The sequence below is a fragment of the Sander vitreus genome, chromosome 15 (assembly GCF_031162955.1).
Source record: "Sander vitreus isolate 19-12246 chromosome 15, sanVit1, whole genome shotgun sequence".
In the NCBI taxonomy this organism is placed as follows: Eukaryota; Metazoa; Chordata; class Actinopteri; order Perciformes; family Percidae; genus Sander; species Sander vitreus.
This window is the reverse complement of record NC_135869.1, coordinates 9,675,948-9,703,205: the sequence shown is the minus strand read 5'-3', so window position 1 is coordinate 9,703,205 and position 27,258 is coordinate 9,675,948. Positions and strand designations below refer to the sequence as shown.

At 39.8% G+C, this 27,258-nt stretch overlaps 1 protein-coding gene across 1 annotated transcript; it reads right to left on the bottom strand.

Annotated features, from left to right (window-relative positions):
• Positions 1 to 489: 489 nt before the first annotated feature.
• LOC144530084 (uncharacterized) lies at positions 490 to 27,258 on the bottom strand. Its single transcript, XM_078269494.1, has 22 exons — positions 27,015 to 27,258; positions 22,838 to 22,915; positions 22,653 to 22,718; positions 21,547 to 21,698; positions 21,364 to 21,448; positions 19,693 to 19,867; positions 17,788 to 17,959; positions 15,181 to 15,295; positions 9,012 to 9,110; positions 8,323 to 8,379; positions 8,153 to 8,221; positions 7,971 to 8,060; positions 7,780 to 7,889; positions 6,760 to 7,270; positions 6,548 to 6,640; positions 4,215 to 6,446; positions 3,310 to 3,457; positions 2,328 to 2,445; positions 2,005 to 2,164; positions 1,635 to 1,736; positions 1,195 to 1,281; positions 490 to 1,111 (listed from the first exon to the last, which is right to left on the bottom strand). The coding sequence occupies exons 1-22, from the start codon at positions 27,138 to 27,140 to the stop codon at positions 971 to 973; spliced, it is 4,986 nt and encodes a 1,661-aa protein (XP_078125620.1). The 5' UTR covers positions 27,141 to 27,258; the 3' UTR covers positions 490 to 970.

Here is a 27,258-nt window from a genome sequence, read left to right as displayed (position 1 = left end):
TTCAAAGTAAAAGCACAGTTTTAGTTTTTCTTTATTGCAAGGCAAGTACAATAACAAATAACAAAATATGCCAGTGGCTATACTGTGTACTTCACACTGGAGTTCACGCAAGTGATGTTTATATTTACTGCTTATTTTGTACTTATTCTCTTTCTTAATCTTTTTCCACTATATTCTGTCCAACTGTCACGAGTTGGATGTCAATTAGGGCTTTTATTTTGAAATAGTCCCTCGGAACTTAACTTTATTTTTATGAGGAAAACTTGACTTCCTCCTCTTCCTACAAAAAAGTGGTGAATACCGTCAGCCTGAATATTATTTTTCTGCATCTTCACAGGGCAGCAATACAATTAATACAGTAGCTGTGAGTTTTTATCTTTCATGTACAAACAGCGACTGAATCTAAATAAATAAAATGTGGCCCCAAATTTCAACCTAGCAACCCTGACAGAGACTTGTAGCATGACAAAAGACAACACAAAATAACAGAGATGGTTTAGGTTTAATCTGCCAATTTGGTTTAATTAATACAAGACAGTCATATTTCTAATACTTTAGTGTACAAATATAAATTGCAGTTTGTGTATAGACAGAGAAATCTGCCAGTAAAGTTACCTGCAAGAAATGTTTATAAATGTGTTTAATTTAAATAAGTTGATTGATTAAATAAACAAACTTTAATGACAAGACATACAGCAGAGAATAAACGTGAGAACAACATACATACAGTAGAAACCACTGTAAATGACAAACTCAGTGTCAATACACAATAAACAGTGTAATGTAAAAATATTTAAAACCAAAAATATAAAAGGAGTGAGAAGTGAGATTGTGTATAAGAGTTCCAGGATTTATTAAATAATATTTTGTGTTTGTTTTAAATACATTTCTTGTGGGTAAAGCTACAGTAAATATACTACATGTTACAGTGAAAACAAATGTAATGTTGCTATTGTAAAAATGGACAATTTCAGGGTGAAGTCAGGTCCAGAGCGTGATGGGCCAGCCTCAGGTTCTCTCTCAGCTCGTCCATCTCTCTTTCTGTTTTGGCCCTCGTGATGCTCAGCTCGGTGTACATGTCTTTGTACTTCTTTGTGGCGTTCCTCTTGTCCTGGAATGTGACAGACATCAGGTTCACTTCCCGTCTTTGATTCACAGTTATTATTGGATCTGCTGTACATGTGTGACTCTCACCCTCTGTGCTGACTGCAGGTCGTCCCTCAGAGATGTGATCTCCTGCTTCAGACACTGCACCTCAGACTCCTTCACTCGCAGGGTAATCTGAGATGAAAAATAAAGAAAAATCAGCTACATATAGCTAGTTAGTTTCGAACATCTTCACACTGAAATGACACATGTGACACGTGTATTGAGAGGGTTGCTAGTGTTTAGTACTTCATGTAAACTGATTGTAAAGCCCATAAAACAAAGGCTAACTGCCATAGAGGAGAGCACCCAACCTCTCATTCAGATGTTCAGATTTACTTTCCGTGCAGCTCTTGTATTTGGGGTCCCTCTCGTTTTTGCGGATATTATTAGGGGCCGGGCAGCATGCTTTTCAGTTCCCTCTCATTTCTATTTGAACTGTTACCTTTCTCCACCTTCACACAAGAGTGAATAAAGAGAAGACGTACCTCCATTTCATACACATCCATTCCCTGACTGTGTGGCAGGGCGTCCTGCTTCGCCAGAGAACAAAGTCTGGTGATCTCTGCTGCGAGGTGACTGCTCAACTCCTGGAGGAAAAAGTCAGAAACAATACAACAATGAGGCTTCTTACTTATTATTGACACTATGTTTTTGAATACACATCATACTCATTTTTTTTCTACAAACAAAAACCTTCAGAATAATTTAAAACATACTGCAAAAATATATAAAATTCTACATATAAGGGGTTTAAATTAAGACAGAGTAGTTTTTACACCCTGGATCTCTGTGGGTATTAACTGTGTAGAAGAACATGTAAAGGATGTATTAAAAAGTAAGTGTCAGGACTCTCACCTGGTTTCTGGTCCTCAGGTCTTGGTTTTCCTGCTGGCACTGACACAAAGCCTTCCTCTCAGCATCCAGAGCTTGGACAAGGTGTACGTTCTCCAGACACTTCAGAGAGAACTGCTGGGACAAAACCTCAAGCTCCCGCTGGTACGAGCAAAGCTCCTCACTACAAAAACACACAGATATTCAACATAAACATCTATTATTCATTAGAACATGTTGGAGAGAACTACGTCTAAAAGTGCTCACAGTCATCAGTTTCAAGCTACACCACAAGATGCCCAGATATAAAGTTTGTCTGGATAATGGGTCCTACATACAAGATGTACCTGTGTTGTCTGAATATGTCCTCCAGGTGTGTGTTTCCTGTGCTGTTCTCTGACTGACATCTCTTTTGCACCTCCCTCTCCAGCTCCAGCCGGTGAGCGTTCTTGACGGCTTCGATTGCTGAGAAAGGTGAAATTAAGGGGGTGTAAGATTTCATGAGATCAATGAAGGATTTTATGCTGAATATCAACGTTTTTTTTTTTTTTATTGAAGCTGCCCAGGAATCATTTACAAATGTTATTGATATAACCAGGGCAGAAGTAGACTACATTGTTTATTACATTTCTGAATATATACCAACTAATAAATACCATACTATACTTGTGAACTTTAGAACTTTGTCTTTAAAGAGAGCATGGATGGATATAACAGTATCAGTTCCCTGTCGAAAATGGCTGTCTGATGGCAAGGTTAAACCGGTGAAAACATTTTAAATATTCATTTCACTTCACTGATATTGATTTTTTTTTTTTTTTTAGGTGGCTAAAATACGTTTAGCTGCTGCCGTCCACAGCAGTACCTGTACATTCCGTGTCGGTACTTCTGCCTGCTTCTCCAAACTGGGGGAGGGTCGACCGCCATCTACTGTAGGTAATACACTGTACTATGGATAAGTACCTCATACAACCCCGCTTCAAACTATCTGAACTATTCCTTTAAAGGTGCAGTAGGTAAGACTTATAAAAATAACTTTCTGTCATATTTGCTGAAACTGACCCTATGTTCCAGTAGAACTACATGAAGCAGGTCATTTAAAAAAAAACTAACTGCGTGTCAATCACTGCTCATGCACACACATTTATTCTCTCTTGTGGGGGGAGGAGCTTAGGAGACCGAAAGGGGGGGGAGGGACTGAGAAGTCCTGGATCTTCACAATCCTACCTACAGCACCTTTAAGCGTTAGATGGGTTTTATTTTTCCTTGCAGGAGGACTTTTCAAAATAAAATATGTTGTGGACAGGAGTAATGAGAGTGTCTGCTCACCGGTTGCCGTGGCAGCGGTCTCCTCCTCCAGCAGTCTGTCTCTCTCCACCAGGAGACGCTCGACTTCCTGTTGGTGTCGACGCTGCAGCTCCTCCACAACTTTTAGGTGAGACTCCTCCATGGAGGTGAAGTTGTGTTCACACGTGGCCTGGAGGACACGAGTCACTTACTTATAACTTTCTCTGTCCCATATCTTTATCATTTCAATGTTATTAATAACAATACTGTTACCATTAGAATATTAGTTTCCTTATCATGTTGGATTAATGTTTTGCTTTCTCTCAATTAAAATCAGATATCAGATGTCAGGAATTGTCATCCCTGTCTGTTATAATGGAAGCTAAACAGTTGAAAGGATAGTTTAAAAAGTGTGTTTCCCCATTCAATAAAAAATCCCATCACCTCTCACCTACATCACCTCTCACAATGTTTCAAAGTAACCGTGGGTGATATGGCGATATAAAATGAATATCTCATAATGTATTGGTGGGCAAGATATTTCTATGTCTTTTGCACTGAAGTGATGAAGTACCTTGACAAAAGAGACTGGCAGTAAATGTACTGTATCATGATCAATATCATAAAATGAAATTACATATACTGTGATAGAGAACTGTATGCATATTGAACTTTTTTATCCCCCTGTCCCCGCCCAACGCCATTGGTTTCCATAACTTTTCTCTGTAGTATGAAAACGAATAATCAAAAGACACTTGAACAATGAACATGCCTGCATTTTTTTTTATATGATGTGTCAAATTGGTGGACTTCCCCTTTAAATTTATGAATTTTGTCTAGCATGAAGATGGTTAAATGTACAGACAAATGATCTTTTTATAAGTTTCAACTATGGGCATCTATAATCTTAAAATACTGTCTATGTAAACCCCTCCAGCTCTACTTACCTTCAGCTTGTCCATCTCCTTCTCATGTTGCGTCTGAACAGAACTCATTTTCCCATCAAGCTCTTCTTTCACCTGTTCGGCCATGACGGCCAGCTGCTCCTCCAGTTCCTCCACTCTTCTTCTCAGCACTACAACTTGTTCCGTCTCCAAGCCCAAAGGATCTGTTTCCTTGTGGGATGCATTACTTTTCTCTGTGTTTTCATCTGCTATCTCCTGGATCCCCAACTGACATTCAACACATGAAAGTGGGATTTCCAGGCACTCAACCATCTCCGCTTCTTCCCCAATTCCATCTGCAATACTTTCATCCGCTACCTGTAACTCAACATCTGTGTCCTGTGGGTAAGCCTCTTCTGTCTGGCAACATGTGTTCACCTTATCGCCCAACGACGACGACTGCTGTTCTACATTTGACAATCTTTCGCTCAGCTCCCGGTTTTCTTCCATTAAGTCCACACAGTTGCTGCAGACGAGAGAAGAAGTGAGCAGCTTCTGTTTGGTTTCCTCAAGTTGCCTCTCGTATTTTGACTGAAGCCTGCTTAAATGACAGCAGTGTAACGCTTCAGTTGCTGCAGAGTGAATGAAACCAGACCAGGGATACTCAGAAAAGTGAAAGTCAGCCATCAACTGGAGTTTGTCGTGGGCTGAGGTGTCGACAGAGGAGGCGAGATGGTTCAGCAAAGAAATTTTCACCTGTGTGACGCCTCTGAAATGTTCCATCTCATACAGCTGGTGATTCAAATCAAACATCCTGCTTTCATCTATATTTTTGGTTTCAGTCTCACTTGCAACATTCCAAACAATATCCAGATCTTTCAAACCTTCCCTCCCTTCATCTGTGCATGTCTCAGAAAGTAGACAATGCCCTAAAAGCAACATTTGTTTCTCCACCAGCATACGTTCTGTCGCCTCAGTAAGAAGCCCTTCTACGTGTTTCTCCTCATTAAGCTCAGAGGGATTGGCCTTCAGTTTGTTGAGTAGCAAACTCCAAAACTCTTCCTCCCACTTCAACTGACTCTCTGCTGTAGGCTTCCTCTCTTCCTCCTTTCTCAAAACAAAATCCAACTCCTCAATCACCTCCAACAATTTCTCCAAAGCTTTCAACCTCATGACCATTCTGTCTATCACTTGCCGGATCCTTTCTTCACCAGAAACACATCTGTTGCTATCTCCATCTTCCAACCTCCTCTTTTCCAACTCTTGATTCAGTCCCCTGATGTCAGCCTCCGCCTCTGCAGCGGTTTGACGGCAACGTTTCTCAGCTTCCTTCAGCTCTGCGTTCTGCGTCCGGAGCTCCCTGCAGGTCAGTTCTGATTGCTCGAGCTGTCTCTCCAGCCCCATCAGCTTGGCCTCGGTGGCCTCAAAACATCGGAGCAGGTATTCCTTATTCTCCTCTTCTGTTTCTTCTGTTTCTGTTGGGACGTTCAGCTGCAGCAGCGCCTCCATCTCCCTCATGTTCTCCTCAAGGGAGGTGATCAAGGTCTGGGCCTCAAGGAGCTGCTGGTCTCTGGAGCTTAGCTCCCTCTCCAGATCTTCTACCCTTGTTTGTCCCAGCTGTTCCACTTCAGGGAGGTGATGGGGTTCAGTGTACCTGCTGCTGAGCTCCACTTTCAGCCTCTCTATCTCGCGGTCGGCCTCCGTCAGTTGGTTAAGCATCTCCTGGTTGCGCTGGTTCAGGGCCTCGTTCTGGCTTGTGAGCTGCTCCACCTCTTGGGAAAGCCTCTTCACCATTTCCTGTTCTGGAGGTAAATGCTGCTCTTCACAGTAGCTTGGCGGGTCGGCATCTCCCTCTGCAGGCGACTCCAGAATGAATGAACTATATTCACTATTATTTATTTGTGTTTCTGAGCTGGGAACCTGGTCACAGTCGTCTCTGTCCAGCTGATTCTTGTGGTTAATTGTTGCAACGTCCAAATCTACAGTTTGTCCGTCAGTCTGAGGAAATAAGTGTTGGCTGTCTGATGCAGGTGATAATAATAAAGGTGTGTCTTCTGTCTCAGGATGCAAATCCCCCAGTTCTTGGAAGTTGCCCTCTGAGTCATGCAGCCAGATGCTGGGCGTCTGAGGCGGTTCCAAGCTGAGCTGCTGCTGCTGCTGCATGCTGATAATTTTCAGCTGGAGCTCTGCGGTTTCTTTGCACGCATCCATCAGGGTCTGTGCGCTGCTGTTTAATGGCTTTTCATTTGTGTTCGATGGGCAGAAATCTGCTTCAGAAGTAAGAGGACGGTCCGGCTTAAAAAAAAAGAGAAAAGGGGACAAATAGAAGCATTAGCAACCCCACAACTATCAAAAACTGAGAAAAGCAAGTAGCTGAGGTGCAACCTCTGGCGGACCTGCTGCTGATAAAATCCTGCTGTACTCAGCTGAGGCTCCAGCTCCAGTCTGCAACGCTCCGACTCTGCCAGCTGAGCCTTTAGATCCTCCACCTTCAATAGACAACCAGTTACTATATAAAAGCTTGCATCCCAAATCTGCAGCTACAGTACAATAATCAATTACATGTAAGAATATTGGTATGAGTTGAACCCATATTTAAAGCACTCACCCCCTTCCTGTAGCCCTCCAGCATCTTCTCAATCTCCACAGAGTCTTTGGCTTCAGTAAACAGCGGGACTCTTCTTTCCGATTTGAACACCGTCTTCTCCACCTGCTTCCAGCACTCTTCAATCTCTTCTTCCACTTTCTGCTGTGATTTGGGACTCAGTGCTCTGACATCTTCTGCTTTAACTCCAATCGCCTCCCAACCCAGAGGGAAGCCCAGCATGCTCTCGTACCTCCTCCTCCTCTCCTCCCTCCTCTTCCTCCTCTCCAGATCGCCTAGGTCCAGTGAGCACAGAGTTTTAGTCCTCTGAGGATCCGGAGACAGTTTGTTCGGAGGCCTGAACTCGGCCCAGTCGAAGGTTTTGTGGCGCCCCTCCCGCCGTCTCTCCATCACACTCTTGTGTTTGGGGTGAGAGTCTCTCTCTGTGGAGACGTCGGCCGGGAGAGAGTCCTGAGTCACATCTGGTTTGGGGAGAGCTTCAGGTGGGCTGCAGGGAACGTGGAGGCCAGGTAAACTGCACACAACACATAGGCATGTTTAGATGGAGGATAGGAAAATAGCACGATGTAAATAAAGATCTAACAATTAGTATATTTATCTAGTCGAGTAATCGTCAAACATTTTGATAACCAATTCATTGTTTAAAATGTGAGGATTTTCTGCTTTTCACTGTTTTATATCACAGTAGATTAAATATCTTTGGGATTTGGACTGATGGTCGGACAAAACAAGTTATTTAAAGATGTCAACTTGGGCTCTGGGCCATTGTGGTGGCCTTTATCTTTTGTTTTTACTATTTTTCCAATATTTTGTATAGACTAAACAGACAGATTAATCAATAATGAAAATAATTATTGGTTGCAGCCCTAGTGTAGACAAATCATGTTTCTAAATCCTAAAACAAAGCCCATGGGTCGGATGCAATTTGCCACCAACATTTTTATTTTTTTATATAACTGGTTTAAGAGTTTACATTTAAACATTGACACACCATCGCACAAGAGTATTTTAATGTGACTTTACCTGGCTACATCAGGGGCGATAGCTGGACGGACGTTTTTCATCAGAGCCTGGATCCAGTTCTTGCGTATCCCTGAAGTCATGGCCGACAACGTGTAGACACCCTTTGGGGTCTAAGAAAAACATTTAACTTAACTTCATGTTAATGCAAAAGATACAGTTTTGTCTGTTTAGAGTGGAAACTGTTTTCTTACATGGATCTGAAATCCGTAGTTCCTCTGCACCTGATACTCAGACACATTATGACACTTTGTTAGGTCGATATCTCCTTCAAGATCTGAAGCCTGAGGGGAGAAAAGCAAAATACATTTGAACTTCTTAAATGAAACAATTCTTATTTCTAGTGTAAATTATATATAAACTGATATCAAAATACCTCCTCAGCTATTGAGTCCTTGTAGTACCTCAGGCTGTAAGTCGACAGCACAAACCAATATTTCTTCCACTAGAGGGAAGCAAAAGACAAACAAAACAATGATCGAGAAGTTCACAAACAGAATCAAATGGTATGCATTTAAATCAATCAGTCAGTAAAAAATGGTTTACCTGCTCATTTTCATCCAATTTGACCATCCAGCCTTTTTTAAAGTTTAATAAATCTGGCTGTAAAGAAAACACAATGTTAACACTGTTGCTATAGTATTCCCAACAGTAATCAGACTTGTGTGTAAATTAAGTATTTAAGAAGAACAGGATTATATTTTTTTAAATCGATTAAATGTTTTCACGCCCGAAATACACACACATGCACAAACAGGAGAGCTGTCAGAGGGAGGAGGCTGCCCATGGACAGGCGCCCCCTGAGCAGTTGGGGGTTTGGTGCCTTGCTTAAGGGTTCAATCAGTAGTGCCCAGGAGGTGAACTGGCACCTCTCCAGCTACCAGCCCACACTCCATACTTGTTCCGCGTGGGAACTTGAATCAGCGTCCATCCGGTTCCCAAGCCAATTTACAGTGTGGTATTAATACTTTAACTTCAGTTAAGGGTCTGAATACTTCCTCGACTCTGGTGCAGACACAGTTTTGGAAAGTGCTATGAAATATTGACATTCTCACATGGAGCCGTTTGGTCTCTAGGGATCCCAATTGGGGTGGCCATACTTTTTTTTTTATCCACACTGTAGTTCAAAGAGTTACGTCTCACTGCTACCTCCCCTGATGCAGATTACAGCCACAAATAATAAGTATTTAGTTTTTTAATTGTTAGTAAAAAAAACAATCTGTTTGGTGACTCACTGGCATGATGGTGTCGGACGTCCTACGGTCCAGAGACTTGGCTCTTCTCTGGGGTGGGGGTGCAGTGAGCTGGGCTATGTCTCCACATGACTGGAGCTTCTGTGGAAGGCAAAAAAAAAAAAAAATCGAATGATAACTTTGTGCTAACTTCTTTCACCACTAACATTTGTTTTTGTTTTTATCTGCAGACGTGAGGTGTTTTCTGAATCAGGACGGTGGCAGTTTGTATGTGCGGCCTGCATTCCATCAAGCAGAGTAACCGATCAGTCTGGATCCTTGGCACAGATGTCAGCTGTAAGGATTAGGCCTGCTGTAGAGCACTGCGGGGAGCCCAACAGGCTTTTCCACCGCCTGTTAAACTCTTACTCACATCACCACTGAACTGCACACGGATGACTGCATTTGGCTGCATGTATGTGGAATGCATGAAAAGGTTTTAGACGCAACATAATGCCTGATGACTTTTTTTTTTTTTTTAAATGATCCAGAATCCAGAAACACTGAGCGAGATCCCTGCATGCTTCTTATGATAAGGTTTCATGCTGGCGGATAGAGCTGCACGTATGTCTTTCAAGTCTGAATTACACAGAATTAAATAAAACAAAGGGTATGTTTTTTTGTTCACTTGAAAAGATTCATTCTCCCCTCTTATATAATCACATTTCAACAGGAAAAAATGAGCACTTTGATCGTTACAGAACATTCTTTGTGTTTTTCTTTTCCTGGCATTTAAATTGAAAACTATCCAAGGACACAACACATGGAGGAACACAGTGCTCTGGGCTGCAGTGATCTTTCTTTCTTTTCTTCCCAAACAATCGCTGACCACTGCAGACAGAGCCTGTCCTCTGTTTGGTGAAGAAGCCTCCTTAAGCTGGAGGGGGGAGAGTGGGGGGAGGGGGGTGAGTAGGAGGAGGAGGAGGCTGTCTTGGGAATCTCAACTCTGAGGCCTGAATGAACTCCTGACAAGCTCTTTTGACCTTCTCCTGGCTACCAAAACAAACGCACCCAAAGACACATAAATCCTCACATGAGATAAAATGTGCTGCTGTGTGTATTTAAAGGGCAAATCCTCTGGAATGAGGATCTGCCTCGATGAATGAGGAATGAGGTCTGTTTAATCAAAGATTAACAGCTGCCACAGTAATGACCATCTGGGACAAAATAAATGTACTGTGATCATACTTTTACAGTTGTTTTCTACATGAGCTTTGACCAATGGAGGGGTTGTTTCATGAAGGTGGCTCAGGAAAGCAGTTTTTACTGTGAGCCTATCGAACTAAACCAGAATCTAACGGTTTCATAAAAGCCCACTCAGAGCTGAAGTCAAGCCTGGTTTATTTCATTTCATTATCTGAAACACAGACGTGAACCATCAAGCACTGATCACAATAATTCACTGTGAAGAAAACAGACATGTAAAATGTAAAACATGTAATAAAACTTATGTCCGTGGCCACCGAGCAGCAGATATTAAACATATAAAATGGAGAATAAAATATTGAGGGGAATCCAAATAAAACCACGGCCATGAATAAAGTATAAGAGAACTTGTTTCTTAGTTTAGGTCAGCAGTGAGCGCCAACTCTTCTAACATTGGTAATCCTGGATAACTATCATTAAGTTGAGGGATGTTGCATAAAGCCTTAATAATACCTTCTTTAAGTAAGTCAGGCTTATTTTCAGGAAAATTCTGTTTCATAAAGGAGGTTTAAATAAGTCTAACCTAAGTTAATGTGGAAACTAATCCCTCCAGACTAGCCTGGCCTCGGTCAGGTTAGTTTTCAGGGTTAGCTTCACTTCAGAAACAATCTGACAGACTGAAGCACAGTTCCTCCCCAAAGGTAAAGTGTATGTCACATGTTGACATGTGATGCACTTAAAGGTGCAGTAGGTAAGACTTATAAAACTAACTTTCTGTCATATTTGCTGAAACTGACCCTGTCAATCACTGCTCAGGCACACGCATTCATTCTCCCTTGTGGGGGGAGGGGCTTAGGAGACCGTTTTGGGCTTTAGCAGAAAGGGGGGAGGGACTGAGAAGTTGTCGATGTTCAAATGTTTTGGCTAAGTCCTGGATCTTCGCAATCCTACCTACAGCACTTTTAATTGCATGATTAGAATCTGAAATCATATAGTTTGTATTCTAATGTTTCTTATTTTTATTTAATGACATTTAAAGAGAGAGCAAATATTTTCACCATATGTACACACATGTACAAACCAAGTAAAATAATCCATGATAGAGAGAAATAGGCTCATTATTTACTTAATTGTACTGTACTTTAAGTATAGCAAGTGGCATTATATACATCACTAATTATACAAAGAAAGTCTTGTCAGTCTTGTGCGATTTGAACCCCTGATGTCATGATTACAACAAACACAGCAACAAACGGAGCTAACAGAGTACAGCTGAGCTGAGTTCATCTTTACTTTTGACAGAGTGTGAACTCGCTGCTGACCTACAACTTGCAGCCTAAAGTTCTCTTTTGCGTTGTTCATGGCAGTGATTTTGTTTCCTGAATTGTACTGAGTTAAGTCCAAAGACTGCAGATTAACCCACTAATCAAGGTTCAACGTTCAGATTTGAAATGCATCTTTAGTCCGCTCTACACACAGGCAATTCAAATTCAAATATATAAATTAGAATAGAAGAAAACAATACAATAGCACAACGTATATAAAAGTAGCACTAAAGGAAGAAATAAAAATTAAAACTAAATTGCATTTACAAGGGAGATATACAGTTACGTATGTACACAGTATAAACATTAAGTATGTGAAATATCAATTATAATATTGTTGCTGTCAGGCAGAAACCTCATATATAAATATAAGATCTAAATATAAGAAGGTTAATATTTATAAGGTTAATATATATAAGGTTAATATATATATATATATATATATATATAAAACTAGAAAGAGCAGTACAGCAGAGTAAGTACAAAAAACTGGGAAAAAATGGTTCTTGTGGCGGTAGGTTTTGGTCCTAATGGACCTAATAAAATGTTTTCAAATTAGTATTTTTCATTACCTGAAAAAACGGTTTAGGACATACAAGGTTTTTACTTGACAGCGACGATATGCAAGTTATAGTGCAAAAAGACTTTAGGTAGTAGTGGGAATGAGGGTAGTGCAAAAGCCTGCTACTTGCACAGAAGTTCCTGAAAATAAGCCTGATTTACTGAAGTAAGCCTGGTTGAACTGATAATCTTGCTTTATGTGGACTGTTTATGCTTCATGTATGTGTTCTGTTGGTACTGTCACACAAAGACAGACACCCGTCTTCTTAACGTCTACGCACCTTTTTAATCACTAGTGTCTGGCTTGACAATACACACAAACAGATGTGCACTTGGAAAGGAGGCATGCCTTTTTGAGTTCATCAGGTTCAGTAAACACAGGCCGTCACTTAATTCAGAGTTTCGAGATTCTCGTAAAGAGTCCTTGAGAGTTCCTGACGTTGCGCTGTATCTTGTTTTAGGTTAGAGGAATCCCTGGAAACAGTCTGCAGGAGGAATGCCATCTCCCACATTATTACACACACAAAAAGAGGCAGGCAGAATGCCTTCAGGGCATCACAACCAGTTCTGTTCACAAACAAAATGCAGCTCTGAATGAATCACTGCCTCTCTCCCACCTGCTGACACATGCACCCACTCTCACACATGCTTGGAGGAAACACAAGTCCTGACACGGCAGGATCGACTCGTCCACGCGTTTCATGCCAAACTCTCAGCACCTTCTTTTCAGCGCTTCAACATTAACTGAATGTGAGTTGTTATGACGCAGAAGACTTCAATGAATCAGGTCTCATGTTTACACACATTGGTTGACTGATGCAAATAGAGATTGACTTCGTCCAGCCGTCCACAGTGTTTGATCAGGTCAGAGCTTCATCGGTAGAGTGAGGTTTTTCTCTGAGTAACAACTGGTTGAGTGAATCATGTTCAAACCAGCCCACAGCCAAGCCCAGTACAGGCTGAGTACAGCTGGATACAATGACTGGTCTTAATCATGACGAACCCACCTTGAGATGAATCAACCCTTTCTCTTTATGGTTATAACTATCAAATGGTAGCAACCAACCACAGTCAGAAAATGGGTTTTTAACTGTTTGATGTTCATGTTAAAGGCCCTGAAAACCTATTTTCTTAATCACATTCCTACAATATGCTATGAGCACATTGTTCTACAACGTTACAATACAACAATAATAGTAATTTCACAAGGGATATTTATGCTTCTATAATAATAATAACATAATAAATATAATCATAATAATGTGACATTGGTACCCCTCTATCTCAGTCGGCCTCTTGTCCAAACATAACTACCTGATCAGCAACTCTGTCGCTCTGTTTTAGGCCTCATTTCATTTGGTTAGGCCTTTATTTTCTTTCCATTTGCCTTGTTTTGCTAATTAAAACAAAGCATTATTGTCGTAGCTTCATGTACTGTACCGCACAGACGTGAGAGTGATATTGATCGTCTCATTTAACTCCAAGCAAGAAAGCAAATATTTCCCAAAATGTTGAACTGTTCCTTTAACATACACTGGATGACATAAATTTGTGTTCTTTTACACTGAAGACAAGAATAAAGAAGCATGCAGAAACTTGCAGAAATTCTATAAATGTGTTGCTTTGGTGATTTAAAAGTATTACTGTATATTGTTAAACAAAACACGCCTCATGGATGACTAACGTTCAAGGTATTTTGGGCACGTCCAACTAGGAGGAGACCCTGTGACAGACCCAGAACACGTTGGAGGGATTACATATTGTCGCTGTCCAAAAAAAATCTTGCAGGTCCAAATTTGGTGATTTTTAATCAATACAGAAGGAGTTCTTTTATGGGTCTTAAAGAGGAACTCCATCACATAGACTCTTGTTGGCACATGATTTTCCCAACAAAACACATTTTCTTTCTGCTCAAGATCTGAAAGTTCAGTTCTGTCGGATTCTCTGGCCCTTTCCGAACCGTGACGAAATAGACAAGACTCCGAGGACAGTGGGTTTTTTTTTTGTTGTATATTGGGGGGCCACCAAAATATAGCTATTAAGAAATGAAATTGACATTTAAGGTTGAAATAATTGTGTATAGTTCATGTTTTGAGTTTCTTCAGTGGTAGCATGCCACGTTACGACAAGACACACTTCCAAGAACCACAGAAATGTCTGACAAAAAGCCAAAGCAGTCAAAAATATTTGAGTTATTCGAAAGAGACGCACACTATCAACCTGGCGGCCTGAGGCGACGCAGAAATATCAGATGCTGTCTCTGGACCACCAGAGAAGCACAGGAGGACAGGATTGGATCCAGCCTGACTGACCCGAGAAAAAGTACAGTTCCTGGATGTACAGGAAATACAAATAGGGGAATCGCTTGAGGTCTATTTCTAACGTCTGCTTTTCTGTATAAATAGCAGAAAAATGGCTAACTGTAGCCCCTTTTAGTGCCTCTCACACATAGCATTAGCCTGATAAGCGCCTGAAGAAAAACAACATCGTGCATGACCCAGATTTATTGCTCTACAGTGGCAGTAAACAGAACTCATGGGCCCGCTGATAACTGCGCTACATTCACACCACTCCTACAGGCCATTGCCCCCTCCCCCCTCCTCTGTTGCATCTTTTAAATATGTATAATAAATATTTATATATGCAGAGAGGGTTCTAGCTGAATCTGAGGGCGTAGTTACCCTAAAATAAACACATTTAAAATCCTTTGGGATTATCTGATAAATATGAAAAAGAAAGAGAGAACTGGGGGACTCTCAGTGCCTTAGACAGTGAGAAAATGTATTTTTCTCTGCATTTTTCTCTTTCTTCTTTTGTAATCTTAAATATAATTATACACTTGTTTTATATGAAACTTTTGAACAACAATTCTTAAAATGCACTAGTGATTTTGTATGTCTACAGTTTACCTTTGGCATGTCTTTTGGGTGTGTGTGTGTGTGTGTGTGTGTTTTTTTATATAAGCCATTACAGGTTTCTACCACACCCTCACATGTATTTGATATTAATTATATGTGATTTGTATTTAAATGTGTGAAACAAATAAACCAAACAAAAAATAGATGGATGGTTCGACCTGTGTACAGTACAGTAGTGTCAGAGGTACACTGTCGTATTAAACGTGTACTTGGTGTAGTTACCTCTCTCTTGTTGGTGCGAGCTTCTCTTCTGCCCCTCCTGGAAACGGCTGTCTCCACTTCCTGCTCTTTCTCGGTGGCCTCCGATCCCAGCAGCCTCTCCGCTGATCTGCCATGGCTGGAAAACATGAGCAACTAATTAGTGAAAAAAACAAACAAACAAAAAAAAAACTGCATGTGTTGCTTCCCTGACCTCGCTAACACACAGGTAGGTTCTGACATAATTTCCATCAGCATGATCACTGAGGATGACAGCTTGATAATAGACTCCAAACAGCACCTGTGCAGCAGAGCAGAGCCCAGAGGACACTAGATCTTTCTCTGAGTGTCACCACTGTTATTGTTGCTGTCAAGAGTTATCACTCTTAACAGCACTCTCAACGTTGTTGCTGTTAAGAGTTGTCACCACTGTTATTGTTGCTGTTTAGAATAAATAAGAGCTGACATCCTTCCAACTGGTGTCGGAGGTGTATTGTGTAGAAGTAGAGAAGGTATTATACGCCGAATACACCAAAGTAACCTGATATACAGTAATGTATACACAACTGGGATGAAAAGCAGTGTTGTCAGTTAAAAGTTGGCTTGTGCTAATGTGTGCCGATAGGAAGTTGATGAAGGATGACAGTAAGATTCACATTATTCTTATTTAGTGGGTTTTGTAAACACATAAAAATACCCAAAGATTTGCTGGTTATACCTCTTATACGTTTTCTCTCTTTGATAATGATCTAAAATAGTTTTTTATACCACTGGTTTGGCAAAATAAGTTATTTTAAGATATCAATTTGTGCACTGGTAACTTACTGATTGGTATTTGTGATTATTTTTGACATTTTGTAGAGTAAATAATTGATCCTTTTAAAAAGGTCCCATGACATGCTGCTTTTGGATGCTTTTATATAAGCCTTAGTGGTCCCCTAATACTGTATCTGAAGTCTCTTTTATATAGGTCTTAGTAGTCCCCTAATACTGTATCTGAAGTCTCTTTTATATAGGCCTTAGCGGTCCCCTAATACTGTATCTGAAGTCTCTTTTATATAGGCCTTAGTGGTCCCCTAATACTGTATCTGAAGTCTCTTTCCCGAAATTCAGGCTGGGGGAACTCATATTAATGTTAAAAAACCTCATAAAGTGAAATTTTCATGCCATGGGACCTTTAATTGGAAAAATAATCAGTAGGTTAACTGATAGTGAAAACAAGACAACAAGAGAAATGAAAGCAATAAGAAAAGGATTGCTTAGCAGATATAATGTTCACCATCTTAGTTTAGTGTGTAAGCATGCTAACATTTGCTAATTAGCACCGGACGGATCCACGGTGCCGCTGCAAAATAGCCTCGGGAAGGAACTTGTTTTGGTGGAACGTGTACGTTCAAAGGTTGTTTTAGTTGTGCAACAGAAAACTCAGATTGGACAGATAGTCTAGCTAGCTGTCTGGATTTACCCTGCAGAGATCTGAGGAGCAGTTAACCATAGTCCTCAGAAATTAACCAGAGTTAACAATTCCAACTCAAAGAAAGCCCAAGGTAACAGACATCCGGCCGTAAAGAGTGACATCCGGCGGAATTTCCGGCGGCACCGCAGCAATCCCGGAAGTGGAAGGTCGTGGGTATAGACTAGTTTTGCAGGTATTTGGTCATTAACCAAGTGTTGCACAAAGTAAAAGTTTGACCTGATGATGGCACTAGAAGAAGACTGAGATGATCACTAAAAAATTGTATCCAGAGGGGAACATGTCTGAACCAAATTTCATAGCAATCAATCCAACAGTCACTCAAAACAGAACAAAAAAGAGGCATTAATGTAGCAATATTATCAAATAACAATGATGGGAGTTTTTAGTTTTCTTTGACCCCAATGAATCTTGACATAGCTTTTAAAATCCTATTTTCAGATTAATTAACATAGTCTGTAAAAACATAAAACATTACATCACCGTGTAACTCTTTCAGTACATTATAAATGGAATAACTCCTGTAACCTTTTCTTGAGCCTGATGTTTTAGTGCCCGCTCTGCCTCTGGTGGGTTCAGAGAGCTTCGTGCCCTAAAACTGCGCTTTCAGCAGAAGTCTGCTTCCTCTGACAGGCAGGCAGACAGTCAGTAAGGTCCTGAGAAACAATGCTGAAGATATCTAATTACACCAGAGTTTTGGAATTTCTGGCCTTATTTGGGGGGCATTAAGCATTTTCTGTTTTTGTTTCCCAAAAAGGCAATGAGTGAAGAAATGAGATGTATTCTCCTCACGTGACCAGTTTACATGGTGCTGGGGCACAAACTGGGAGGGTTTCTTTAAGCTAAATTTAAAAATGCAGCAGTCAGATCTCTAATGGAGGGGTAGAGCGTGAGCCTTTGATCTGGTGTTTAGCGGTGTGTGATGGCTGTTGGCTTTATACTGGGGGGGGAAGCAGAGAGGCATTGGATGTCCTTTGTACTAATTGCTTGCACATTTACCCCCTTTTCCTCTGCCAAGGCACTTTAAATGGCTGTTACCAACAGAATACATAAGAAAATAAACACCAGACTGCTGCCAAACACAACGTATAGAAGACTTATTTACACATATTATCATCAAAATTGGCTGAAAATCTTCCCCCTGATTCAATTCTAACCTTTTGTTCTGGCTCTGATTCTTGTTGTTTGCTGATGTCTGGATGTTGTTTGACTCAGCCAGCTGGTTGTTACTGCCGGGGGCGATGTATCCACTTCTCACCAAGTCCAAGGAGCCAACTAGGCCACTAAAACTGCCAGTAGAGACCGGGCACAGGTAGCTAGATGTGTTGCCTGGATATAGAAAACAACACAAAAGGGTTTCAGACTGTTAAATATACTGAAGGCAGGAACACAGTTTGTTGCAATTCCACACTGACTCGCTTTAAAACAGCCAGCAGCCAAAGAGCTAGATGAAATCATTCTTTTTGTGTGTGTTTGAAACACTATGTCAGGGTTCACACAGAGTTTTTCCTCTTAACATTTAACTTTGTGATAAACAACATTTTTCTCAAATTTAGGAAATTACCTAAAAGTTAAAAGAAGCAGCTCAACTGGATTTTCTGGATAATAAGATAAAATACTGAGTGGTATGAAGTGGTTCAATATTCAAAAGTAATTGCTATGGTAACGCTGACAAAACCACAAACCAGTTTTGGGTCCATATGACAGCTAATTAATCATTTTCATTTTGGCTACACTCCGACACAAACAAAGAAAAGACTACAGTGACCTAATCATGAATAAAAATCAACAAAAGGCACAGATGAACTGGACAGGAGAAGAGGAGATGACCTGAAAAAAAAAATACTGTATATATAACTGCTTGAGATAAATGAAGAACCTGAAGTTACAAACTAATACTCCACCACTTTATTGCACTCCTATAACACAGTCGGAGTCACGATGGACAGTTTAAGTTAGGTTTAAAGTCGATACAGGAGAAACGGAGGTATCGTCTTTTCTTTTCGACACATTCTTCTTCCTTGTCAAAACTTGCCGCCTACGTTACCCACAATGCCAGTCAACCATCGACAGCTTGAGTCGCAGATTCAGGACTGTTATGCTAGTAGCGGCTAATGTAGCCTCAAGCCACTAACCTGGAGCAGAAATGAGCAGCAGGCTACAGAGATCTGGTAAGCTCATTCATTTTATTATTATTTTTTTATTATTTGGTTGAAAGAAACCTGAATTCTGATAGAGAAACGTTTTGAAAATTGGTCAAATTTGACAACAGGAGGGTTAAGTTAAAATGTTTCACAAAATCAGCCACTAATTCCATCACCTTTCATGAGTTTCCAGATGTAAATCAGAGTAGATCCATGACTTAAATATTTGACTGTATGTGTCTGTATTTGTAGTCTATTTAAAAGGGTGAGCTGTTTCATTTCTTTTTCATTTCTCTTTCAGGAATCCAATGACAAGAGGGAACCCTGACAGCATATTTCATTAGACAGCCTCCCTGTTTGGCTCTCAGAGGGTCCCTCGTATATAACCCCCATCTCTCTAATGAAGCAGCCTATAGGCACTGTCAGCAGGAGTTAACCCAGACCTTTATTACAGGACCTTTCCAGACCCTGCCATAAGTCTGATGCCAGATGGGTGCTGCTGTCCACTTTGTCACAGCACAAAGCTCCAGTAAGGAGGAATACCTGTCCTTTGCTAATCATCAAGCCTATTAGGACATGTTTAAGAGGTCTTTTATGGATCGTGTTTGGCTTTAATGGTGCCTGAGGGTTAGAGACACACGTTTTCCTGCACATCTCACAGTGTGTTTCTGTCTGTCAGTCTGTTATGTAACTTCCTGCTAAAACTCCTCCAGCCCGTTCCCATGATTACAAGTCAGTACTGGGTCAACATTCCTGGTTAAACAAGGGTTAAACGAAATGTATAAATAAAAAGCTGGAAGTGTGAGAACATCTGCAGGATGTTAGGACAGTGAGAGAGAGAGGACAGGAAGTGGCTATGATTGGCTGACGGACATGAAAGCCTGGGTTATGTGAGTGTATGTTTTGATTCTGTTGCACCTGCAGGGGTCTTCTCAGGGCCCGGGGGATCTGAGTCTGGGACAGTCCACATGGGGGTTTCACCCGGTCCCCTGACCTGCTGGTCTTCCTGCCACCGACCACAGCCAGACTCTGCAGCATTCTCAGAGGACGGAAAACTTTGTTCAGTTGCAGCCATTTTTGCTGGACTGGGTTCCTAATGTTTTGTTAGAAAAACAAAATGATCGTTCAGTAACACGTTTTTATTTTTTGTACACTGTTCAGAGACCATACAAATAATAACATACTACAAAGATTGGCTACAGCTAATTTTCATTATTGATTATCTTGATTCATTCCTCAATTAACTGATTCATTGTTTCGTTTATAAAATGTATGAAAAAACCCTGTTTGATAAATAATCTACACGATTAAAAATTGTTGCTGAATAACTTTCTGTCTGTTGATAAATCACTTGTTTGGCCCTGAGGGTAAAAATAGGACATGAGGTCACTAAAACCAAAATGATTCAATCATCCTATTTATATATGTATATAAATGTGCTAATTTCATGGCAATCTGTCATCTAGATTATGAGATTGTTAAAAGCTTGTTGAAAGCCCAAAAAAAGCCAAAATGCAAAGGGGATCATCCTCTGGAGAACATAAAGGCACTCAGAACTTTTCAAATCAATGTGCTGAGTAGAGTTATATATATATATATATATATATATATATCATTAACTACTGGATGGAATGCAGTGGTGGAATGTAACTAAGTATATTTACTCAAGTACTGTACTTAAGTACAAATTTGAGGTACTTGTACTTTACTTGAGTCTTTTCTTTTCATGCCACTTTCTACTTCTACTTCTACTCTACTTCTATACTTTCTACTTTTTACTCCACTACATTAATCTGACAGCTTTAGTTACTAGTTACTTTACACATTAAGAGTTTTGCACACAAAACACATGTAGTTCATACGATGGTTTATAATAAATTAAATAACCCAACAATATATAGTAGGCCTACAAGTTCATCTGAAATGATGAGCCGATTAATCACTTAGTTGATTGACAGAACTGTTTTGGATCGTTTCCAGTTTCTAAAATGTGAGGATTTGTCTGCATTTAGTACTTTCACTTTTAATACTGTGAAAGTATAGGGCCGTACGTTCCCTGATGATACTAAATACTTATACTTAAGTAACATTTGCAATGCATGACTTTTACTTGTAACAGAGTATTTTTTTACAGTGTGGTATTAGTACTTTTACTTAAGTAAAGGACCTGAATACTTCTTCCAGCACTTATGGAATGCAATTTTAAAAAGACATTCATGGTGCCCAGGGAATGAATCCTACGGATTTTGGTAATCCTCTGACTTCTCCTGTGGTGACACCAGCAGGTTGACATTTTTTTAGTTTTGGGTGAAATGTCTCAATAACTATTGTATGGATAGCCATGGAATTTAAAACAGATATTCATGTTCCCCTCAGTATGAAATGTAAAAACTTTGGTGATCCAAGATGAAAGGTTAGGGGTCGCCAAAAACATCAAGATTCATCCTCTGAGGACAATGATTATCTATATCGAATTAAATAGCAATCAGACCGGTAGTTGAGTAATCATTTGGCCCTACAGCTGTTGGAAAAACTACAATGCATGCTCAAATGTGCACTGAAGCATTTGATGGATGTTTGCTTTGCTACCTGCGAGGCAACAGGTTCCACTTTGCGTTTTTTCTTCTGATTTTGCTTGTTAGTCTGTAGATAGACCACAAGCTGTTCACTCCACCTGGTAAACAAAGATAGAACCAGCAGAGACAAAACATGAGTTACAGGGAAACCTTATTACTTACCGCTCCTGTAATTTCTCTACAGTTTTATACACACCCATTAATGATCTCTTTATTGTCACCACGAATGAATATTTCCTGCTCCGGCGTGGCGATGCAGAGTGCATTTCTCTGTCCCGTCCTGGGCTCTGCATCAGTGATGTCTGCACACAGATTCATGTTCACTGTCCCCTGTGGCAAAGTGCTCGGCTGGAGGGGAATCAGAGGAGAGGTTGGAGAGCTAGTTATGGAATCTGGCTTACTGGAAGGACTGATCACCAGAACGCAGATGACTGACAGTTAAACAGAGAGTAGTTTGTAGGGGTGGGAATCGATTGGCACCTCACGATTCCGATTCAGAGGCCAACGATTCAATTCTAAACCGATTATCGATGCAACAATTTTTGTATGTACATTTCCATGCGGGATTTTTAAAAATATACATATAAATCTGAGTTTGCTACTCAGAGTTTGCTAATCGCTTCCTAGACCAAGCAGCTAGACAAAGCTTAGATTTTGACGTATACAGCATTTGTCACACACAAGTTTTAATGAAATGTTTTGTCTACGGAGGTTTTTGTTTTGTAGTGCTTAATACTTAAGCCTTAAACGTGCTTGTGAAAGTCACCTTCTCTCTCAGTAATCTTCCATGTCAGAGGCTCAGTCATGTTTAAAGGTGGAGAATTGGCTTTTTAGAACATGAAACATGAGGTGGTCAGATGTAATGTGATAAAGTAGATGAACAGCCTATGTGTTTTGCCTAATTATTTTATGTCTTATTAGATCATGTGTATATATACAATGTTCTGCACTCTTGCCTAAACTCTAAGTTGCTGTCCATCATATATATATTAACTTATCAGAATCGATAATCAAATCGTTCTAGAGAGAATCGCGATGCATCTAAGAATCGATTATTTTTCCCACCCCTAGTAGTTTGTGGTGTTAAGTGTGCAATGAAAGAGATTTGAGGGGATCACCGAGAGAGGGGGATGTGTGCATTAGAGGACAGGCTAAGCCCAAATCATCTGCTGTGGTTCTGCACACAACATCTGGCCTAAAGATGCCTGCTTGATCCCAACATTACTGTAAATGCAGATATACAGAACAGGGTTTACTGTACACTGCGGCCTTGTGTATATTTGTGTCAGAGCAGTCTCTTACCAGTTCGTCCAGGGCGAAGCTCAGGCTGCCGTCTTCGTACAGGATAAAGAAGCGCCGCTGCCATTTCTGACATTAAGACACAACAAATAAAATCACCACAGCACCGATTTTCTTGGGGGAAAAGTCCCAATAAACAACTAGAAAATAAAGGTGTGTATTTCAGCTCAGTTTTGATCATGTCTTACCCTTGACCTCTGCATCGGGTTGTCAAAATCTGTCCCCTCAGGAGCCAAACACAGCCAGCCTGCATATATGGGTTTTGCCTGCAAGTCACGGAGGAAAGTGGAGTTAGCATTCAGAATGCCTCTTAGGTGTTGAAGCACAGGCTGTGATCACCTGACTGATGTGTAAGCAGGGTGGGAAATTAACTTTTTTGCCCACCATCCACTGTGGCTGGTGGATACTAAATTTTACCAGCCACTTAGCCGATATTTTTTACCAGCCACTATGTGCACTATTTAGAATTTTTATTATTAGGCCTAATACATATTTTATTAATATAGGCAAATAAAAAGTGATGTGAAAAAAAGCCTGCGAGACCATGGTAAAATTGTGTTTGGTCAGTTTGGTCATATTCTACAGTAATTGTAGGCCTACATGTTTAATGAACAAAAAAAATATTGACTCATCTCTCAGTAACATAGCATTAAACAGTCCCTCCAGGATTTCACAACCTTTTTTTAAGATTGTTGCGGCCCAAAATGCCTGATTTTGCGGGAGCTTTTGTCAAAGATTGCGATAAAAGTTGCGATGTCTTTTGTATTTTTGTTGCAATGAAGTTGCGAGAGACAGTGAAAGTTGCTTTTTTTGTATAGTTCTTTAAAAAATAAAAAGGAAACGTATTTTGGGGAGAATAAAATGACTCTGGGCTGAAATTTCCAAGTAACCTTACCAAAAAGGCTCAGGATGCTGCAAATGTTGGTATAATATGAAAATGGCTGGTGGGTTTAAGACAAAAAATAATAATTTATTGAATGAATCAAATTTGAACATTTCTGTCAGTGGCTTGTTGATCTTTACATTGTTTGTTAATTTCCTAACCTGGCCTGGTTTGATAAAGTACTTATTGGACTTTAACTTATCATTGCACTTACAATAACGACCGTAGCTGTCCTCAATTTAGATCGTCGTGTACGTCTCATCTCCGTTTTTTTCCTGCATCCACCGTGTGTGTGTGGGTGTGGGTGTGTGTGGAACAGAGCAGCAGAGAGGCCGACAGGATTAAAACAGCAGCAGCTTTCAGCGACTGAAAAATCATTACAGCGTACATTGATGTTTAGTCCAGGTTGGCAGGACGGTCTGAAATGTTGTGCATGGTCTTTCGCTGTACGTTTTGTCAATGCGCCACTTGTTCGAAAAGTAGGCTACCTTCTCTTTTTCTTTACTTCGCCCTTAACAGAGTACATTCATAGCTAATGCTGACTCCGCGGCAGGCCTCTTAACACCGGGGATATGTCGCCACATGTTTTTAACCGATAATTTTCATTTCGTCTCTACCTCAGCTCAGCTACATAGTGTCACGGATGATCGCTGAAAACTACTTGACGAAAGTCTGGAGTTGACGGAAATATGCGTGTTCAAAGCCCCGGCTGTGAACGGTTTCATTTCCTATAAGTTCTTCACGATAAATGTCCTCCGTTATTTTGGTATTTGAATGTTTTTATTATGAAGCAGCAAATTCCGGAAAATCATTCATTAGCAGTAACGAAACGCGACTCCTATAAGCATTGTGCATTGTTTCTTAGCAACAGCATTCTTTGACAAAAGCTGTCCAATCCATTACAAGGAATGTTTTACAATCCCCCCGCCACTGTAGCTGGTATACAAGGCAAAGTCACCCGCCACTTTGAAAAAGTACCCGCCATTGGCTGGTGGCGGGTGCTAATTTCCCACCCTGTGTGTAAGGCTAAAACAATTTGTCGATTGATGGATTAGTCAATTGAATTAGCATCTGTTTATATAACCAATTAATTGCTATAGTCATTTTTTTGTTCCCTACTTCCTGCTTCTCAAATGTGAGAATGTTATGCTTTTCTTTGTCTTGTGTGATAGTAAATGAAATACCTTAATTAAATACCTTTAGGTTTTGGACTGATGGACGAAAAAAAAAACTATTAGAGCTAGACTAATAAATCGGCCAAGTCGATACATCTGCAAATATTAGTTCATAGCACGTTTTGAGTTCATTTAGAAACAGGGCCACCTTTACATAGATAGTCCACTGACAAGTTAATCATTTTAACTGTAAAATGTTCTGCTTGGTATGGACAGTCTCTTGGTCACAAAAAAATCTAAGGGATCTGTATCAAAATTGTTTATTATGTTATGTGTTTGTGAAAAAAAAAAGATGTTTTAAACTATCACACACTGATATCAGTATCAGCCAGGCTATAAAAACCAAACATTAATGGACGTCCCCGTTAGGTATACGAAACTGTGTGAGGCATTTCTTTTTTTTTACTATTTTATGACACGTAAAAGACCTTCAGATGAATCAATAATGAAAATAATCATTAGTTTGTGCCTTACAGAATGCTGTCAGATACATACTGTATTCAAATGTACACTAGAACTCGATTATGCAAGCTGGAATCTACAGTGACATCCAACACTTCTGCAAAACTGTTTTTAACTGTATTTAAGCGCTAAAAGCCAAGCCACTATTCTAATTTATATGATGGAACATGAATATGACCCCTTAAATCTGAAAGTAAGATACAAAAAAAAACAAAAAATAAATTCTTTTCAGGTACATCTTCTTGTTCAGCTATCTGGGCTGCAACTAACGATTACTTTCATTCTTGTTTTTAGTTGACTCATCGATTTATCAACTTATTGTTTCAGCTCTACAAGAAAACGCTGTCTATTTGTGCTGTAATATTGCTGACTGTAGACTTTTCTTTCAAAGCAATATGCACACGGTATGTAATATTTTACAATATGTTAAAAAACAGTCAAAAGATGATCCACAAAATAGCTTTTTTTTCTCTGTGAGCACTGTGACTTGAGTCAGAGTAATACCATGTGTAGTGTTTGCAGGTTGAGCTATAGCGCTAAAATTACAGGGCACCGTGAAACCAGGCAGGGGGGACAGAGAGTAATAACACATTTCAACAATGTGAGGCATGCAGGAAGCTGTCATGATCATCTCTTTACATCACCTCCACATGACAGACCTGCAAACACTGTTTTCAGAGGCCGGTTGAACCAGGTGTATTGATATTTTTTGTGAGCACCAAATAAATAGAAGTCTGTTCTGTGGAAATGTTTCACCAATAGGTGGATTGAGAAATATGGATATATCATTTGGATATTTGATTAATTATTTGTCATATATCCAGTAAAAAAAAAGCAAACTTTTCTACAAACACCGATTCCAATGAAGTTGGGACGTTGTGTAAAACGTAAATAGGCATCAAATTCAAAAGAAGTGAACATTTGCAAAAAAATCTATAAAGTTTACCAGTTTGAACATTAAATATCTTATTTGTAGTGTATTCAATTGAACATAGGTTGGATAAAGATTTGCAAATCATTGTATTGTTTTTAGTTACGTTTCACACAACGTCCCAACATTGGAATTGGGGTTAGTAATTCCACAGTCTCAAATGTGTCTGTTTCATATCAGGTGTATTTAAAGTTACCAATTTCTAAATTGACAGCAGTTATTAAAAGGTGTTACTTATGTGACACATTTATTTTTATTTTATCTTTTGCTATAATGAAGAAGAAAATGACAATTGGTATACTATTAAGTGCGATGGTAAAAAATAAATCCCTGAAACTGAAACAAGATTTTTGTCCCTTTATGACCAACTGTGCACTCCAGAACCATCATTTGTGACTATTTTATTCAGTTTTTTTTTATTAAAATATAAATTAAAAACTTAAAAAAATAAAAATAAAAACACTCCTACCTGACCTCCCCTGCATTTGTGTAAAGTCTCTAACTTAACCAAAGATTTTACACATTTAACTAACGTTAGCTAACAGATCGGAGTAGCCTACATACTTGCTGATAGCTACAATTTATTTATTTTTTTACATGTTCACGTTTCATATTTGAATGTTTTCAGACTTCAAAATAAGGCTGGATTTACAATACATTATTTATCGTTAAGAAAACTAGCTAACGTTAACATCCGGTCATTTTAGGATGCTCATAACAAAAAGGAGCAGACCACTACGTCGACTATTCACAAAGGTGTTTTCTTGACGTAAAAAACATGGTTTATTTTTTTCTATTAATAACTTAAGGACAAATGCATGAAGACCATAATTCACTCTTAAAATGAATGAACTAGCTAACAGTCACATTACAGTCACATTAACACATGAACAAAAGTTAAACGTTAACGCTACCTGCTCCATGTCATGGTCGGTCAACAGATGCAGCTCCCGGGACTTGAAGCAGTTTTGACATTTACTTTTGTTAAAAATGTTGGCTTGAAATTTGTTACAGGGACTCATTGCCTTTTCTCCCGACATGTTTCAGTCCTTTGCCGGTGAGTAATCCAAACACAGCCCGTTCTCCCTCCTCCGGTACTCGGCTTTGAATGAAGCGGTTGATCCCGAACACGAACATCTGTCAAACACAGAGCTGGTG